Below are 19,785 nucleotides of genomic sequence, written 5' to 3'. Positions count from 1 at the left end.
AGCGGCAGCCTTGGTTTTAATAACATTTCAAATTTGTGTTTTCATTTCATTTTTATTGGTACAAAAATGTTCCCACTCGTGTCTTTTTCAGTTTCAGTTCAGTTTCAGTAAAGAAACTCTGTCTAAATCCACACAGTTTAACATGTCACATAAATGCATTTATTTTGGTGACAATACGGTGTGAATTTCCTTTGAGATCAGGCTGAACATCAAAGAGGTCACCCCGTGCTGCACCAGAGCCTAAATGCATCAACTGCAGTTGTGTAGCTTTTGTCTTAGACTGAAACATTTTACGTAGGAGGCAATAATCGCCCTCCGTCATGATGGATACTGAATACTGAAGCTTCTGTTCTTCTTATTAAAAAGTTTGTTGGACTGTGCCTTAAAGGACCAGTTTTTGGCTGAGGAGCATCAGTGTGTGTGATCAGAGTTAGAGATGTTCTGCACAGAGGAAGCTGAATCCAGTCCCAGCAGCGTGCCCAGGTAGGACTGCTCTCGGGGGTCCAGCATCTGATCGGGCGATGAGAATGAACGAGAATGTCATAAAGTTTGCAGGTGTTTAGTTGCAAGAGTAAATGGGTGGAATGGTGTTGCAGTGGTTAGCACTGTTACACAGGAGCTAGAGCAGGGTAGAGTGGATCAGCGTTCGATCAGCGGCTCGTCGATGTATCCCTGGGAAAGACACTGAACCCTAATGTGGCAGGAGCTAAGGTCAACTACGCCACCTAGGGGAATTGCACCCCAAGGAAATTATTAAGAGATTTAACCACTTTAGGGACTCAAAAAGGTCACACAGGTTCTAAAACACTGGACACGAGAGGTGATTCCAAGAATAGATATAAATTATGACAGATGGGTAAATCATTCCACAATACAAACTGGCACCACAACACATTAGCTGTGCGTAGATATTGTACAATACCTTTATAGGCCCGTTAGTTTAGCTTAGGCCCAAGAGCTCCTGTCCAGCGAGAGAAGAAAGAAAGGGTTTCTTCAGTGTGAAGGGGGGGGGGGGGGGCCACACAATGGATCAACTGGTGTATAATTAATACAGAGGCTCCTGCCAGCCCAACACCATACTTTAAACCTAAACTGATAAGCACCACCACAATGGTCAACTGTGACTATTAAAATACACACATATACACACACACAGTTGACCAAATAGACCACAAGCAGGTCTCAAAATTACAAACATAAAAGAACAACTATTAATAAGATAGCAAAGTTAGAACAACTCATCCTTCTATCCATATTTCAGTCCGGACTAAAGTGGTGGACCGACTGACCGATCAACATTGCCATCCCCAAAGCCATGCTGCTAGCACGGCTAAAAAGGATCACTACAGGAGTTTATGCAACATGGTACAGGTTCAACAGATGTAACCTTGTATCAGACGTTGTATGTATTTATTGTATTTATGTATTATTTGGAACTGCAAATGAGGTAACTGTGTGGATCATCGTGAATGCCATTGTGCAGAAAATGTGGTGACCACCCTTAAAATGAGACACAATTCCTCCTCTGCAGCATTTTTAACACATATTTAACATATAATATATATGATATATCAGACATATTTTCCAACATATAAACATACTGTGCTTTGAAGGATAATTTGTGTCCGATATGGTTTTTCTACAAAAACTTCAATTAACTAGTTTAAAATTCTCAAACTTACATCTACTCCTTCTTGCTCCTTGGGTAATCCAGAATCTATGAATATCATTGAAATGCATTCCTGTGTGAAGTTGCAGTTATATGAGTATGAGTATATGAGTGCAACTCATCACTGAATTCACAGACTTCAGTCTCACACACCAGGAGCAGATGGAGATAACTCACTCATTCTGTACATGAGATGATTCAATGCATCCAATTCCTCTGGGTGGAATTAACTTTTAAATTAACTACCTTCTTTCCACCTCCCATTCTGTCCTTGGAGCAAATGGAAGTCAAGATTACATCAATGTTGCTGTGTCTGAAGCTCACTTACAAGATGGAGAAAAGAGACAATTACGACATCTCTTTGAATCTAATCCACAGGTCTGTACCAATCAGCCTGTAATAACTGATGCTTTGCAACACACCATCTATACCACTAACTGTGTGCCAATAAAACAAAGGCCTTACCGAATGTCCCCAGGTAAACAAGCCACTGCGGACGAACAACTGAAAGAGATGACTTCTGCTGGAGTTGTTGAGCCCTCCCCACTTCCTATTGTCTTGCTCACTTAGCCAATCATCTGTCATTTGTGTCAGAGCCGTGCATGTAGCATGACCAGGCCTCTAAGCACGTTGATAATCTGTGTTCAAGTCATTATCATCAAAATAAGTTTGCACTTGTTCAAAAAAATTCTCTCCATTACCTTTCCTAAAGCTGGTAACAAACTTATAGGTTGGCTATTTGTGCCAGAAAATGGTGCAGCCGGATTTTTTGAAAGTGGAATAACTTTTGCCATCTTCCGTGGCTGTGGATAGATACCTTTTTCGATACTTAAAATAATATGACAGACATGACAGCAATTAAATTGGCAACAATTCTTGTTATTGTTATTATTAATTCAACATTTAAATGATCTACACCTGGTGGTCTATCCTTGCATTTATTAAGCAGATACACACCTGTAAATAAAGTTGATTTACGATGTTGTCAACATTAGAATATCTGCTCTTGTAAGTGGATGGCTAGTTGAGTGTCATTCTCACATAATGGTGGAGTATCTATGTAGATGTGGGTGAACTGAAGGTGTCTGCTGTTCTCAGAAGCAATCGAAGGCCAAATATGTGTTTTTAGATAATCTGTTAATTCAGAAGAGGTGAAGGCCGGACTGGATAAATAACTGAATCAGGGCAGGCACAAGACTGACCTCTGATCAGACCAGTCCAGGAAATCATTTTGAAATTTGGACTGTAAATAGTCAAATAGATCTTTGTAGAGAGAGTTGTATAGCAAACGATCCACTGGTAGCCTGGTAGTTCTACTGTGGGGACAAATTAATCATTGTCACAGGCCTTTCCCAAACAAATGAACCAACATGGAATTAATCCAGTAAATAGAAAAAACTGTGCTGCTCCTTGAAGTTCATAATGTGACAGATGAATGAATTTAATGAACAGTATCATCTGAGGTCAAGAAGAAATACTGAACACAAAACTGAACAAAATAATGTTTGTTAGGAAGCTCATTTAAACACGATACTTTTACCAAAGTGACTGAATCTGAATCTGGAGAGTTCCAAACATTTTCTTTCTCATAATAATAATAATAATAATTTGCATTTCTAAAGTAGAAGAGGGGAAAGACTTTAACGTAGAGAGTATTTTTTTCTCTTTTCTGTAGGTGTGTGCGTGTGCATGCAGCCTATTTGCCCATCTTTCTTTTGGCTTCAGAGCCACAGCATGATGCCTGCATGTTTACTCCACAAACATTGTTTCAACCGTTATTAGCTGGTTCTGATCTGGACTAGACTCTCAGTTCTACTTTGTCGTTGGAGGATTTCACTCCTGACAAAATGTGCGTCAGACATCTTGGATGTTTTCTTCTGATTTGGTTTCCTGGAGTGCATCATGGTAAGAATATTGAATACTTTCACATGCAGCCATTTGAATTTGTTAAAAAGAAATAAAGTGTAATCTTGCTCATGATTGTATTTTAGCACAAAATGCAACACAGTCCTGTAGTGCTCCCACACTGGATGGTGGTTTCTTTGCCCCAAAGCAAGAGACTTATTCTCATGGAACAGAGCTGACTTATAGCTGCAACAATGAACATAAACGAACAGGACAGGGCAAAGTGAGCAACTACCTAGCTAAATATAGTGCTGCTGGGGAACATAGTGGAGCATTGAGCAGCTAAAGAGCCAGATATCTTTCTCAGGAGTTGGTGGACCAAAACAGAAGAAAAACTCTCCTTTTCGCTCTGTTTTTATGTTTTCAAGCTCTTTATGTTCATCAGCAAGTCACTAACTTTGCAGCTTTGTCTGCCTGCTGTTTGGTGTGTCAGGGACCAAGCAGTAAGGCAACAAGGAAACAGGAGTTGGAAAAACTGGGTTTTTATTTACCCCAAAAATGCAAAACAATTATAAACCAAGGTGTTGATAATTAGGCCTATAAAAGAGGTCAACGCACCATAACTGTACTCAATATAACAACTCAACAAGGTGTTAACAGAACAAACTGACCTGCCACAATGACCCACAACGGAAGATATATAGTGGATCAGCCAAAGCAAGTAAAACCCAAGGGGTAAACAAAATGTACACCAACTACAACTAAATATAAAGCAAAACTACCTAAACCCAAATCCCCCCCATAACAAGGCGGCACATGGTTTGGCCTGATGAGCTGGCTCTAGGATTTAAAAGCCCTCAGCCCTCAGCCACACCTTTTTCTGGACCAGGAAGGAACCTCCCCAACAACCATGGTAACTCAAAGACAAAGAAACAAATGATTAATACAACGAATTACCAAACAAATTGTGATGTTAATTGATAAAGTATTGTGGACTGCAAACTAAAGTACCTGTGTAGGTTTACAAACTAATCAGGTGAGAGTGTGAATTGGGATTTTATTACCCTGTGTGGCCATGGCCATCACAGGTTCTGGCAAGGTAGTGTACAGTTTATCAGAGCTTTTTTTTGCTGAAAACAATGCTGATGAGAGCAGTAAGATTAAAACAAAACAATATTTATTTAAAGTGCTCTCCATGTTACATGCAACTAAAATAAAATAAGAAAAAAATACAAAGAAACTAAGGAAATTAGCTCATAGCAACTCAAACTAACAGCATGTGTGAATGGCAGCACAGCCTCAAGTCTCTCTCTCCCCTCCTATAGCAAAAATCTCAACTGACTATTTAAAGGGTGTTCAATTAACCCCAAGACTGCTTCAGCCAGTACCAAAAACCAAGCGGGTGAACTGCACAGTAAACTCATAATCAGGAAATCAAATACCCTTCATGGGCTTACACCTCAGCTCATTGACCTTCCTGAATGTCTCTTTGGGACAACGTAGCCGTATATCATGTTGGATGAGGTCCGTGCAACCTGGCTTGGTGCTGAAGAGCTCAACAGGCATGAATCTAGCTCCTCCTGCTGGTCTGCTGCAAGATGACTAAGATCTGGGAATGACTGCTCTTCACCTGCACAGGTGCTCCTGTGGTTCCTCTTCTTCAATCAGAATCAGAATCAGAATCAGAAACTGTTTATTGCCAAGTAACATACATTACAAGGAATTTGCTGTGGTCTGAAGGTGCTATTGTTTTGATAACAAATAAGTAGAATATAAAAGCTAAAATAAGAATAAGAATAAAAAAAAAAATAAAAAAATAAAAAAATAAGATAAGATAAATAACAACAGTGCAGTGACCAGGATAAAGTAAAGTGTCCAGATAAAGTGTCCAGTAGGGGGTGGGTGCGTTAATGTAACGCAGGGAGGACAGGGGTGATGTACGTTAATATAACGTATAGCTTGTGTTTGTGTTCTGGGGGGGGGTCAGTGAGAGTTTGTCAGGTTGACTGCAGAGGGGAAGAAACTGTTTTTGTGGCGGGAGGTTTTGGTCCTGATGGACCGCAGCCTCCTGCCAGAGGGGAGGGGGTCGAACAGATGGTGTCCGGGGTGGGAGGGGTCGGCAGCGATCTTCCCTGCTCTCCTCAGGGTCCTGGAGGAGTACAGGTCCTGAAGAGATGGAAGGTTGCAGCCGATCACCCTCTCTGCAGAGCGGATGATACGCTGCAGTCTGCGTCTGTCCTTGGTGGAGGCAGCAGTGTACCAGACGGTGATGGAGGAGGTGAGGATGGACTCTATGATGGCAGTGTAGAAGTGAACCAGCATTTTTTGTGGCAGGTTAAACTTCCTCAGCTGCCTCAGGAAGTACATCCTCTGTTGGGCTTTCTTGATGACGGAGCTGATGTTCAGCTCCCACCGGAGGTCCTGGCTGATGATGGAGCCCAGGAAACGGAAGGACTCCACAGTGTCCACTGCAGAGTCACACAGGGTGATGGGGGCGGGTGGGGCTGCGCTCTTCCTGAAGTCAACAACCATCTCCACTGTCTTTGAAGCGTTAAGCTCCAGGTTGTTGCTGTTGCACCAGGTCACCAGATGGTCAATCTCCCACCTGTAGGCAGACTCATCCTCTCCAGAGATGAGTCCGATGAGGGTGGTGTCGTCCGCGAACTTCAGGAGCTTGACGGACTGGTGACTGGAGGTGCAGCTGTTGGTGTACAGGGAGAAGAGTAGAGGAGAAAGAACGCAGCCTTGAGGGGAGCCGGTGCTGATCGTCCGCGAGTCAGAGACGTGTTTCCCCAGCTTCACGTGCTGCTTCCTGTCAGACAGGAAATCTGTGATCCACTTGCAGGTGGGGTCAGGCACGTTGAGCTGGGAGAGCTTGTCCTGAAGAAGAGCCGGGACGATCGTGTTGAAGGCAGAGCTGAAGTCCACAAACAGGATCCTGGCATAGGATCCTGCGGAGTCCAGGTGCTGGAGGATGTAGTGTAGAGCCAGGTTGACGGCGTCGTCTACAGACCTGTTGGCTCTGTAGGCGAACTGCAGGGGGTCCAGCAGAGAGTCTGTGATGGATTTGAGGTGGGACAAAACCAGGCGTTCAAATGATTTCATGACCACAGAGGTCAGGGCGACGGGTCTGTAGTCATTTAATCCAGTTAATCAACCACAGTGCGAGCCCACAACTGTATTGATGATGCAGGTCTGTCCAGCCATTCCTTCAGCAAATACCTGATGCTTCCTTCGGCGATCTGGCATGTACAGTTCGTAGGTGACAGGACCTACTTTCCTGTTGATCACATAGGGCCCCTGCCACTTGGCTAAGAGACCACTCTCTGATGTTGGAAGAAGAAGCAGAACTTTCTGGCCCTCTTGGAAGAACCTCCGGCAAGCCAACTTGTCATAGTTCTGCTTTTGACGCTGCTAAGCACTGACCAGATGAGCGTTGGCCAGCTTCTGGAACTGTTCAAGCTCGTCTCTCATCTTCAATACATAAGGTTTTGGTCCCTCCCAGGCCCCCTTCAGCACATCCAGCAGACCCCTTACTGCGTGACCATACAGCAAAACCAAAACAATCGCTGAAAGATGCTATAAAGCTTTCTAGAGCTGAGGGGTTCGTCACAAATAGTGAACCATTTCACATAAACTCATAGTCATTTGATTCACTATTCATATAAAAATCTTGATTATAGCAGATAGAACTTATCAGTGCTGACATTACAAAGTTAAAACTTGTACTGTCAAAAGTGCTGATTAGCTAGATGCGAATTCAATTGCTGTGGTTTGTAAGTACTGCACCTGAACTAAATGTGAGACAGAAAGTGAAATACATTTAAGTAAGAAATATGGACATGGATATTACTATTGTTTTAGTAGTTATTAGACATTAGTAATCTGTAAGGAATGCATACAACATTCCAGTTTGACAGATTACAGTTTACAAGATTCATTTACATCATGTATCAGATATTGTGTATGCATTTACTTGGTGTTTTGGTAGGAAATGTACAGTACACACAAAACTATGTAAGTGCAGTTCAGTGCTTGGGTCAAAATCATTTCTGGCCACTCAGTAAGTCCACCCATAAAACACTGAGGAAACTCAAACCTGAAGTGAAATATTATGTTTTATGCAGCATGTTTATTTGTGGAGGCTGTGCTGCTAACTATTGTTGGTAGAATCTAATCTGAAAGCATTTGTTTCCAGAAACCTTTTTTTTTCCTTTTCTATTTCCTATTCTATCCTGTGTTGGACATCTTAAAAATAAATTTTTCGCTTTTTATTTCAATCTATAAAATGAAATAAAACACGATCTCTAAGGACAACTTAATCATATGGTTTATTTCTTTGACAGCTCACAGTTTAGCAGGTTACCATATTAATCATCTTTTAGCGTGCTAACATGCTAACAATTGTTAATTAGCAAAAGACACAAGGACGGGAATATCATTAGTGCTGCTGGTATTTTGTCATAAACCAAAGTGTTGGACAGATTAAAATACTAGTTGTTGAGATATTTCAGTCTGGACCAAAGTGGTGGGCCGACCAACCGACCTTACCATCAGTAGAGCCACAACCCTAGCATGGCTGGAAATTATAAAAAGGATGCATGGGATAAAATAGATACATTTAATAATATTTTTATTTCCTTCATTCTGTATTTGAATGATGAATTATTAACTGAATTTAAAAATAACTTCACAAAATGTATTTTTTAAGACAGCATTTACGTATGTTTCTACCTACAGATTCTATCTACACACTTACATATGCACTTATGATTGCTTCAATTTAAAGACGGCTAAAGGCACATAAGCAATGTGTCACCTAAAACGTCCAACCCACAGAGCAACAGCAGGAGCTCTGATTGGCCACCTGTTGTGTGTTGGGTGGAGCAGTGTGTGTCAATCCAATTTATAATCCAATTATTCTAAAAGGTCTTTTTCACAGCTGACATCTTGACTTGTGGGAAGGCACAGGTGTTACAAATAACATTAACAATCTGTTCTACTGAAGTGTCTCAATAAACCATGACCGCGTGACAGTGAGTCAGCGTGCACAATACAAGGACCCTGAAACTGAAGCAGCTGAATGGTATTCAGCCATCATTCATTTTATTATTTACGCCTGTGCTTTTCCTCCTGAGACATGTAAAAATCCTCCATGAAAAAATGAAATGATGCAGAGCACATGAGGATCCAGCAGACTTAGAGCTGGAACTCAAAGACAAACTGCATGACCACAAGGTAAACACCCCATCACCAAGAGCTAATATGGAACGTATTTCATAGTGCTGACCTCTGATCACAGCAGTCCAGCAATCAACTTGAAATCTGGACTGTAAACAATCTCATAGATTTTTGTAGAAAACATTGTCTGAGAAATCCATTGGACCATTTTGGGCTTTTCTTAAACAAATTGACAAATGGGAAATAACAAGAGCAGTATTTTGTGGAATGCGGATAACCCTCCTCTTAGATATTTTCATGGTGCGTACTGTAGTGTGTAGTAAGAGGGGGGAAAATGATTCAAATCAAGGTAGAAATGTGACAGCAAATGAAACAAAAGCTGTACATAACATTGATCTGTGTAGTTTGTTTAACGAACTCATTGAGCAAGATATTTATGCAAAATGTGACAGATCTGATTAGTACACAAAGCCTATTTGTACATTTGTGTGTTGGCTTCCAAGTAACAGCATGATGACAGTGACTCAGCATAATGTTAACTATTGCTTAAGTTCTTAGCTCTTTGGGGAAATGCCCTTGACAATTATTAACTGGTCCAGATCTGAACTGGGCTCTCAGCTCTGCTTTGTTGTGGTGATTTTAATCCCTGACAAAATGTGCGTGAGATATATTGGATTTGTTCTCCTGGTTTGGTTTGCAGGGGTGCTGCATGGTAAGAAAATTCAATTCTGTCACTTAGAAACATCTTAATTTGTTAAATACATGTTTTAATATGTACTTTTGTTTGTCATTGTATTTCAGCACTAAGTGTCCCACAGCATTGTGAAGCGCCCCTCCTGAGTGGTGGTTATCTTGTCCCTGAACAAGACACTTATCCTGATAACACCACCCTCACTTATGCCTGCGATAAAGACCGTAAACCAGTAGTGGAAGGATGGTGGGCAAAAAGCACATGTCATGACGGCAAATGGACTCATGTACCAGAATGTATTAGTAAGTGTTTCAGAAATATCTCTACTGGGTTGTATGAAGGTGCTTTGAAACCTTAAAATTCAAGGTTTTTGTGCAGCTTTGTGTACACCTGAGGAATGTCCTCACTTATCAGAATACTAGAATACAGAATATTAGAAGACAGAGAGAATAATCACACCAGATTATTATTGCCGAAATTAAATAAACAGGCAGCATGAAAATGACATTTCACCGTTCAGCATGGCGTTTTAGATGCAATGTTTTAAAATAAACCAACAAGTGTTGAAAATTCTGTTACATAAAGTTATGCTTGTTTTTTCTCATATCTTTGCTTCTTTATTGTGAAACTCTGTATCGTCTAACGTCTTATACATTCATAAAAGGCAAATGTTGACTGTAGTTTTGTTTCTATTTTTCCTCAGATGAGACGGCCTGCATTACACCAACTATCCCCAATGAAAAAAAGCCTGAAAGCTCAAAGGCTTGGTATGAAGATGGAAAGACAATGAGGATAACATGTGACGAAGGATATGAACACAAAGACCACAGAGCCACAGCTAAATGTATAAAAGGAGAATGGTCCCGTGTGCTAGTCTGTGAGAGTAAGTCTGTCAGATGTTCTATACCAGTGAGCTGTAAAACTAACAGTGACCAGAATAATATCAGTGTCTAAATCTTTAACTCATGTCGCCAACTACAACAATCCAGTATTTTTCCATCTGGACACCTTCTCCTGTTCCTATTCATGATTTATTTTCTTACTTACAGAAAGTATCCAGGCATGCAGTGAGCCCCCTAGAATCCCCCACGCAGTCATCATTCATCAGAGATACCAGGAGGTGTTTGCTGTAGATTCAAAACTGCGGTATGAATGTGAAGATGGATATACTGTAGAGGGAGCAGCAGAGTCCAACAAATTCATCACTTGCACAGCTGGAGCGTGGACTGAAGGCCCACTGTGCAAGGAGGGAGGAATAGGTGGGGGAAACACTGCATCTGCTGGAAAGGGTAAATTAATATATCCATTTATCTAATTTCTCTAATATGTATATATTGTGTATCTAATGTCTTGACGAACCAGACCAGGTACGGGACTTGATTTGTTGGTTTTGATGAAGAACATAATATTTTAGATGTTAATGTCACTGATTGAAGATTAGATTTCCTCTAGCAAGGACAACCTTACAACTTTACACAAATTTCTTCAGACATTCTGGAAGAAATGCATAAAAACAACATCCCAGTGTGATACTAACTGGTGTTTCCACTGTATCTTACAGGACCTACTACCAGACCCGAATTGTACGAGACAGAGACCAATCCTCCAATCACAAGTAAATAAGTACATTCATTTCTCCTTTTACATCACGTTCCAGATAATATCTCAGCCGATTCACCACATTTGTAGAGGAAATAATTAGCTGTTTCATTTAATTGCTGGCCAGTTAATTACAAAGCTGAATCTATAACCACGGCTCTTATCAATAACCTTGTTGAGTGATTTGGGGATAGATTGGGTCCATCAGTGAAGCTGAGGAAATCAAAATATGGGGTGAATTTTAAGCTGTTTTAACTATGACAGTTTGAAATATTTGTTTCCAGATCAATTCCAAAGGTCTGTCAAAGAGGTCGGCTGGAAAAAGAAGTTAACAGGTTTTTTGTTGTTTCCTTTGTGCAGCTGGCGACTGTACTGTCGACACTGCTGACCATTCTGAACTCAAACCAGCCGGAGTTAAAAATATAGAAAATGGTGGGAGTTTCAGATTCGAATGTACGGATGTCTGGAAATTTGAAAATTTTTCTGACGGCCAGTGCACTGATGGAAAAATGACATTTACCAGATGTAAGTATCTCTATCAGCTCATTACATATAAATATGCCATTAAAAGAAATACAGTAGGTAGATTTTTCACCATTGTTTTCTGGTATCTGCGAAAACAGATTATCACAGAATGGAGTGGTTCACATCCACAACTTTTGCCAATGGAAACCCGAAAATAATCGTTGTAATGTCTAACAACCTGAACTGAACTGGACTGCTTTGTGGAAACGCAGCTTTAGATGAGAAGACTGATACCATTCTCATGTCTGTACAATAGATATGAAGCTACAGTCAAGAGCAGCTTAGCTTAGCTTAGCATAAAGACTGGAAACGGGGAAACAACTGGCTCTGTCCAAAGGTAACAAAATACGCCTGATGGCCGTTGATATTAGTTTTTTGTTAACTTTGCGCCAAAGAAAAGAAAAGAGGGGAAGCACATTCAGCTATTTAACAAATACAGTTCATGAAGCCACATGCTGATTCACTATAGGCTTCTGCACCATGCTAGTGCTAATAGAGAATAGTACTATTCCTCTACATGAAAACAGTTAGAAGCCTGCAGACATTTAGTAAATCACAGACCTCACCTCCCTATGAGAAGTCAATAAGCTGCTTCACATATTCACTGTGTGTCTCTTTACGATTGTTTTCAGGTTGTAACCGTTTGCAACTGGGTGCGGTGAGTGTTACTCCTGAATCTACTTTTTAAAGAAACACACTGTATTTATGCTGATGTTGTCTTCCATCTTGAAGTGTCTCACATGAAGCACTACTACTGTTGATTTGATTGTTTATTGTTTGTGAAACCTCTGTCTTGTAACTAGGGTACCTGCTAAGGCTGTATCACCAAGGGGAAGATACTGCTGCCTTTGGATTCGTTCACCACCGACTGAAAACAAATGCCAGCCTGGAAACAACTAAGTCATAATTATGCCGTCACTCACAGTGTTGGGTTGGTCAGAAACATCTTTCTGGCTCTTCATGTTGATCTACGCATGCCTACATAATGTAGGAGCAAGCTGTTTGTATGCTCAAAGCTGCAAAAATAACTCAATAAACAAATAGCAGATAAACAGGGTGTGTATTTGGCCTGAATAAAGTCTTCAACTGGAATTTCAACACTAATCTTTCCAGAATTGTGTCTGCAGAGTTTTTGTGTCTAAATCGTCTCCCAAAAGCAATCCATCCATTCATTATCCATACCCGCTTATCCTGATCCTGGAGGCTCTTCCAGGTGGGCTACGACCCGAACAGGCCGTGTGTCACAGGGCGAATAACTCAAAAAACATCCACCTTTTCAAATCAGATTTTATTGATCATGACACATGATGAGTTTGAGAAGAGCATCGCCACTGTTTCAGAAATGTCTTATTTATCAATTAACAAAACATGATTTAACGTCCATATTTAACATAAGGTTCTTGCACACATACATAAATACATCGACTTCCGATACGTAATCATTGTGCTCATATGGACGCTGCATGAATAAAAAAACTCAAACCAAAAGCCTTAAGTATCCTGCAGATTAACTTTACTCAGTATTCCCAGGCTGCCACCACTGATTCTTTTTACTGTCAGTTTACCTGTAGATATTTATTTATAGTGACTGTTCATCATAAGTTACAAGGACCAAAACTGACACGCGAGAACCAGCTCATGATTGCTATTTTTACTGGATGAATGACTTCAATGATTCAACAATTTATCGAAATTCTCATCAGTTACTTTTCTGCCGATCGACCGATCCCTTAAAAAAACAAATTGCTTTGGGTCTTTTAAAAATACAATAAAAATGGTACACACTCAAAAACACAAGCGGCAGCCTTGGTTTTAATAACATTTCAAATTTGTGTTTTCATTTCATTTTTATTGGTACAAAAATGTTCCCACACGTGTCTTTTTCAGTTTCAGTTCAGTTTCAGTAAAGAAACTCTGTCTATATCCACACAGTTTAACATGTCACATAAATGCATTTATTTTGGTGACAATACGGTGTGAATTTCCTTTGAGATCAGGCTGAACATCAAAGAGGTCACCCCGTGCTGCACCAGAGCCTAAATGAATCAACTGCAGTTGTGTAGCTTTTGTCTTAGACTGAAACATTTTACGTAGGAGGCAATAATCGCCCTCCGTCATGATGGATACTGAATACTGAAGCTTCTGTTCTTCTTATTAAAAAGTTTGTTGGACTGTGCCTTAAAGGACCAGTTTTTGGCTGAGGAGCATCAGTGTGTGTGATCAGAGTTAGAGATGTTCTGCACAGAGGAAGCTGAATCCAGTCCCAGCAGCGTGCCCAGGTAGGACTGCTCTCGGGGGTCCAGCATCTGATCGGGCGATGAGAATGAACGAGAATGTCATAAAGTTTGCAGGTGTTTAGTTGCAAGAGTAAATGGGTGGAATGGTGTTGCAGTGGTTAGCACTGTTACACAGGAGTTAGAGCAGGGTAGAGTGGATCAGCGTTCGATCAGCGGCTCGTCGATGTATCCCTGGGAAAGACACTGAACCCTAATGTGGCAGGAGCTAAGGTCAACTACGCCACCTAGGGGAATTGCACCCCAAGGAAATTATTAAGAGATTTAACCACTTTAGGGACTCAAAAAGGTCACACAGGTTCTAAAACACTGGACACGAGAGGTGATTCCAAGAATAGATATAAATTATGACAGATGGGTAAATCATTCCACAATACAAACTGGCACCACAACACATTAGCTGTGCGTAGATATTGTACAATACCTTTATAGGCCCGTTAGTTTAGCTTAGGCCCAAGAGCTCCTGTCCAGCGAGAGAAGAAAGAAAGGGTTTCTTCAGTGTGAAGGGGGGGGGGGGGGGGCCACACAATGGATCAACTGGTGTATAATTAATACAGAGGCTCCTGCCAGCCCAACACCATACTTTAAACCTAAACTGATAAGCACCACCACAATGGTCAACTGTGACTATTAAAATACACACATATACACACACACAGTTGACCAAATAGACCACAAGCAGGTCTCAAAATTACAAACATAAAAGAACAACTATTAATAAGATAGCAAAGTTAGAACAACTCATCCTTCTATCCATATTTCAGTCCGGACTAAAGTGGTGGACCGACTGACCGATCAACATTGCCATCCCCAAAGCCATGCTGCTAGCACGGCTAAAAAGGATCACTACAGGAGTTTATGCAACATGGTACAGGTTCAACAGATGTAACCTTGTATCAGACGTTGTATGTATTTATTGTATTTATGTATTATTTGGAACTGCAAATGAGGTAACTGTGTGGATCATCGTGAATGCCATTGTGCAGAAAATGTGGTGACCACCCTTAAAATGAGACACAATTCCTCCTCTGCAGCATTTTTAACACATATTTAACATATAATATATATGATATATCAGACATATTTTCCAACATATAAACATACTGTGCTTTGAAGGATAATTTGTGTCCGATATGGTTTTTCTACAAAAACTTCAATTAACTAGTTTAAAATTCTCAAACTTACATCTACTCCTTCTTGCTCCTTGGGTAATCCAGAATCTATGAATATCATTGAAATGCATTCCTGTGTGAAGTTGCAGTTATATGAGTATGAGTATATGAGTGCAACTCATCACTGAATTCACAGACTTCAGTCTCACACACCAGGAGCAGATGGAGATAACTCACTCATTCTGTACATGAGATGATTCAATGCATCCAATTCCTCTGGGTGGAATTAACTTTTAAATTAACTACCTTCTTTCCACCTCCCATTCTGTCCTTGGAGCAAATGGAAGTCAAGATTACATCAATGTTGCTGTGTCTGAAGCTCACTTACAAGATGGAGAAAAGAGACAATTACGACATCTCTTTGAATCTAATCCACAGGTCTGTACCAATCAGCCTGTAATAACTGATGCTTTGCAACACACCATCTATACCACTAACTGTGTGCCAATAAAACAAAGGCCTTACCGAATGTCCCCAGGTAAACAAGCCACTGCGGACGAACAACTGAAAGAGATGACTTCTGCTGGAGTTGTTGAGCCCTCCCCACTTCCTATTGTCTTGCTCACTTAGCCAATCATCTGTCATTTGTGTCAGAGCCGTGCATGTAGCATGACCAGGCCTCTAAGCACGTTGATAATCTGTGTTCAAGTCATTATCATCAAAATAAGTTTGCACTTGTTCAAAAAAATTCTCTCCATTACCTTTCCTAAAGCTGGTAACAAACTTATAGGTTGGCTATTTGTGCCAGAAAATGGTGCAGCCGGATTTTTTGAAAGTGGAATAACTTTTGCCATCTTCCGTGGCTGTGGATAGATACCTTTTTCGATACTTAAAATAATATGACAGACATGACAGCAATTAAATTGGCAACAATTCTTGTTATTGTTATTATTAATTCAACATTTAAATGATCTACACCTGGTGGTCTATCCTTGCATTTATTAAGCAGATACACACCTGTAAATAAAGTTGATTTACGATGTTGTCAACATTAGAATATCTGCTCTTGTAAGTGGATGGCTAGTTGAGTGTCATTCTCACATAATGGTGGAGTATCTATGTAGATGTGGGTGAACTGAAGGTGTCTGCTGTTCTCAGAAGCAATCGAAGGCCAAATATGTGTTTTTAGATAATCTGTTAATTCAGAAGAGGTGAAGGCCGGACTGGATAAATAACTGAATCAGGGCAGGCACAAGACTGACCTCTGATCAGACCAGTCCAGGAAATCATTTTGAAATTTGGACTGTAAATAGTCAAATAGATCTTTGTAGAGAGAGTTGTATAGCAAACGATCCACTGGTAGCCTGGTAGTTCTACTGTGGGGACAAATTAATCATTGTCACAGGCCTTTCCCAAACAAATGAACCAACATGGAATTAATCCAGTAAATAGAAAAAACTGTGCTGCTCCTTGAAGTTCATAATGTGACAGATGAATGAATTTAATGAACAGTATCATCTGAGGTCAAGAAGAAATACTGAACACAAAACTGAACAAAATAATGTTTGTTAGGAAGCTCATTTAAACACGATACTTTTACCAAAGTGACTGAATCTGAATCTGGAGAGTTCCAAACATTTTCTTTCTCATAATAATAATAATAATAATTTGCATTTCTAAAGTAGAAGAGGGGAAAGACTTTAACGTAGAGAGTATTTTTTTCTCTTTTCTGTAGGTGTGTGCGTGTGCATGCAGCCTATTTGCCCATCTTTCTTTTGGCTTCAGAGCCACAGCATGATGCCTGCATGTTTACTCCACAAACATTGTTTCAACCGTTATTAGCTGGTTCTGATCTGGACTAGACTCTCAGTTCTACTTTGTCGTTGGAGGATTTCACTCCTGACAAAATGTGCGTCAGACATCTTGGATGTTTTCTTCTGATTTGGTTTCCTGGAGTGCATCATGGTAAGAATATTGAATACTTTCACATGCAGCCATTTGAATTTGTTAAAAAGAAATAAAGTGTAATCTTGCTCATGATTGTATTTTAGCACAAAATGCAACACAGTCCTGTAGTGCTCCCACACTGGATGGTGGTTTCTTTGCCCCAAAGCAAGAGACTTATTCTCATGGAACAGAGCTGACTTATAGCTGCAACAATGAACATAAACCTGCAGTGAAGGGATGGTGGGCAACAAGCACATGTCAAAATGGCAAATGGTCTCATGAACCACAATGTATAAGTAAGTGTTCCCCAGATTCCTCTGCTGTTTTTTCCGTTTTTACCCATGGTTGCCTCTTGTAAATAATGGCAGAACTATTTTATATATACATATTTTATAAGCATAATATTTTAATATAAATTGCCAAACAGGTTGAAGACTGTCACCAAGATAAAATGTTTTTGTTTCTATTTTTCCTCAGATGAGACAGCCTGCATTACACCAACTATCCCCAATGAAAAAAAGCCTGAAAGCTCAAAGGCTTGGTATGAAGATGGAAAGACAATGAGGATAACATGTGACGAAGGATATGAACACAAAGACCACAGAGCCACAGCTAAATGTATAAGAGGAGAATGGTCCCGTGTGCTAGTCTGTGAGAGTAAGTCTGTCAGATGTTCTATACCAGTGAGCTGTAAAACTAACAGTGACCAGAATAATATCAGTGTCTAAATCTTTAACTCAAGTTGCCAACTACAACAATCCAGTATTTTTCCATCTGGACACCTTCTCCTGTTCCTATTCATGATTTATTTTCTTATTTACAGAAAGTATCCAGGCATGCAGTGAGCCCCCTAGAATCCCCCACGCAGTCATCATTCATCAGAGATACCAGGAGGTGTTTGCTGTAGATTCAAAACTGCGGTATGAATGTGAAGATGGATATACTGTAGAGGGAGCAGCAGAGTCCAACAAATTCATCATTTGCGCAGCTGGAGCGTGGACTGAAGGCCCACCGTGCAGTAAGTGGACAATGTGCTGAGATATGCAGTGATGAAAATACTATTCATGAACTGACATTAAAGCAACAAATCAATATCTAAAAATGAGCAACTAATCAAAATAAAAAAGATTTAAAGAATGTTGCCAGGTCACATAATCCAGGCAGCAATTGTAACTGATTAAAGAGTTCACGTCTGACTGTCATGACTTTTCAGAAGCCAGGCCTTGAGACTTTGTGTGAAGGTATGGTCGGTGGCACAGTTTCTAGTTTCATTTCTTGAAGACACGTTTGCAACACTGATCAATTCTGTTATTCTTCAAGCTGCAACAATCAATATTTCTATATTAAGAATGTATTTGTGAAAGGTGTCACTCGTAGTGACAAACTATCACCCGACTGCAGTTTCTCTCAGTTCTACAAAGATTTACAGCAACTTTCAGCTCATTGTTTTGGTTTTACGGCCCGCTACTTAAAGATGCCCTGTGGAGTTTTCTTGTCAACATTCAGTGTTACTCACCAAAATGCATTGTGTGTATCTTGTGATTTATCTAGTGTCATTTATATAATTTCTCCATAGAATATGTATATATTGTGTATCTAATGTCTTGACGAACCAGACCAGGTACGGGACTTGATTTGTTGGTTTTGATGAAGAACATAATATTTTAGATGTTAATGTCACTGATTGAAGATTAGATTTCCTCTAGCAAGGACAACCTTACAACTTTACACAAATTTCTTCAGACATTCTGGAAGAAATGCATAAAAACAACATCCCAGTGTGATACTAACTGGTGTTTCCACTGTATCTTACAGGACCTACTACCAGACCCGAATTGTACGAGACAGAGACCAATCCTCCAATCACAAGTAAATAAGTACATTCATTTCTCCTTTTACATCACGTTCCAGATAATATCTCAGCCGATTTACCACATTTTACTGGGTTATTTGGGAAATTGTAGAGGAAATAATTAGCTGTTTCATTTAATTGCTGGCCAGTTAATTACAAAGCTGAATCTATAACCACGGCTCTTATCAATAACCTTGTTGAGTGATTTGGGGATAGATTGGGTCCATCAGTGAAGCTGAGGAAATCAAAATATGGAGTGAATTTTAAGCTGTTTTAACTATGACAGTTTGAAATATTTGTTTCCAGATCAATTCCAAAGGTCTGTCAAAGAGGTCGGCTGGAAAAAGAAGTTAACAGGTTTTTTGTTGTTTCCTTTGTGCAGCTGGCGACTGTACTGTCGACACTGCTGACCATTCTGAACTCAAACCAGCCGGAGTTAAAAATATAGAAAATGGTGGGAGTTTCAGATTCGAATGTATAGCTGTCTGGAGTTTTGACAATTTTTCTGACGGCCAGTGCACTGATGGAAAAATGACATTTACCAGATGTAAGTATCTCTATCAGCTCATTACATATAAATATGCCATTAAAAGAAATACAGTAGGTAGATTTTTCACCATTGTTTTCTGGTATCTGCGAAAACAGATTATCACAGAATGGAGTGGTTCACATCCACAACTTTTGCCAATGGAAACCCGAAAATAATCGTTGTAATGTCTAACAACCTGAACTGAACTGGACTGCTTTGTGGAAACGCAGCTTTAGATGAGAAGACTGATACCATTCTCATGTCTGTACAATAGATATGAAGCTACAGTCAACAGCAGCTTAGCTTAGCTTAGCATAGAGTCCATCCTCACCTCCTCCATCACCGTCTGGTACGCTGCTGCCTCCACCAAGGACAGACGCAGACTGCAGCGTATCATCCGCTCTGCAGAGAGGGTGATCGGCTGCAACCTTCCATCTCTTCAGGACCTGTACTCCTCCAGGACCCTGAGGAGAGCAGGGAAGATCGCTGCCGACCCCTCCCACCCCGGACACCATCTGTTCGACCCCCTCCCCTCTGGCAG

The 19,785-nt window shown here is 40.4% G+C and overlaps 1 protein-coding gene and 1 pseudogene across 1 annotated transcript; both read left to right on the top strand.

Moving 5' to 3' along the window:
- Nucleotides 1-4,330: 4,330 nt before the first annotated feature.
- On the top strand, nucleotides 4,331-12,625 carry LOC139296436 (complement factor H-related protein 1-like; annotated as a pseudogene).
- Nucleotides 12,626-16,823: 4,198 nt separating this feature from the next.
- LOC139296435 (complement factor H-related protein 1-like) lies at nucleotides 16,824-18,090 on the top strand. Its single transcript, XM_070918838.1, has 5 exons — nucleotides 16,824-16,881; nucleotides 16,968-17,159; nucleotides 17,341-17,520; nucleotides 17,687-17,881; nucleotides 18,077-18,090. The coding sequence occupies exons 1-5, from the start codon at nucleotides 16,824-16,826 to the stop codon at nucleotides 18,088-18,090; spliced, it is 639 nt and encodes a 212-aa protein (XP_070774939.1).
- The last annotated feature ends 1,695 nt before the right edge of the window (nucleotides 18,091-19,785 follow it).

Source organism: Enoplosus armatus, chromosome 14, assembly GCF_043641665.1.
Source record: "Enoplosus armatus isolate fEnoArm2 chromosome 14, fEnoArm2.hap1, whole genome shotgun sequence".
In the NCBI taxonomy this organism is placed as follows: Eukaryota; Metazoa; Chordata; class Actinopteri; order Centrarchiformes; family Enoplosidae; genus Enoplosus; species Enoplosus armatus.
Note: the sequence above shows the minus strand (reverse complement) of the source record. Positions and strands in the feature narration are given on the sequence as shown.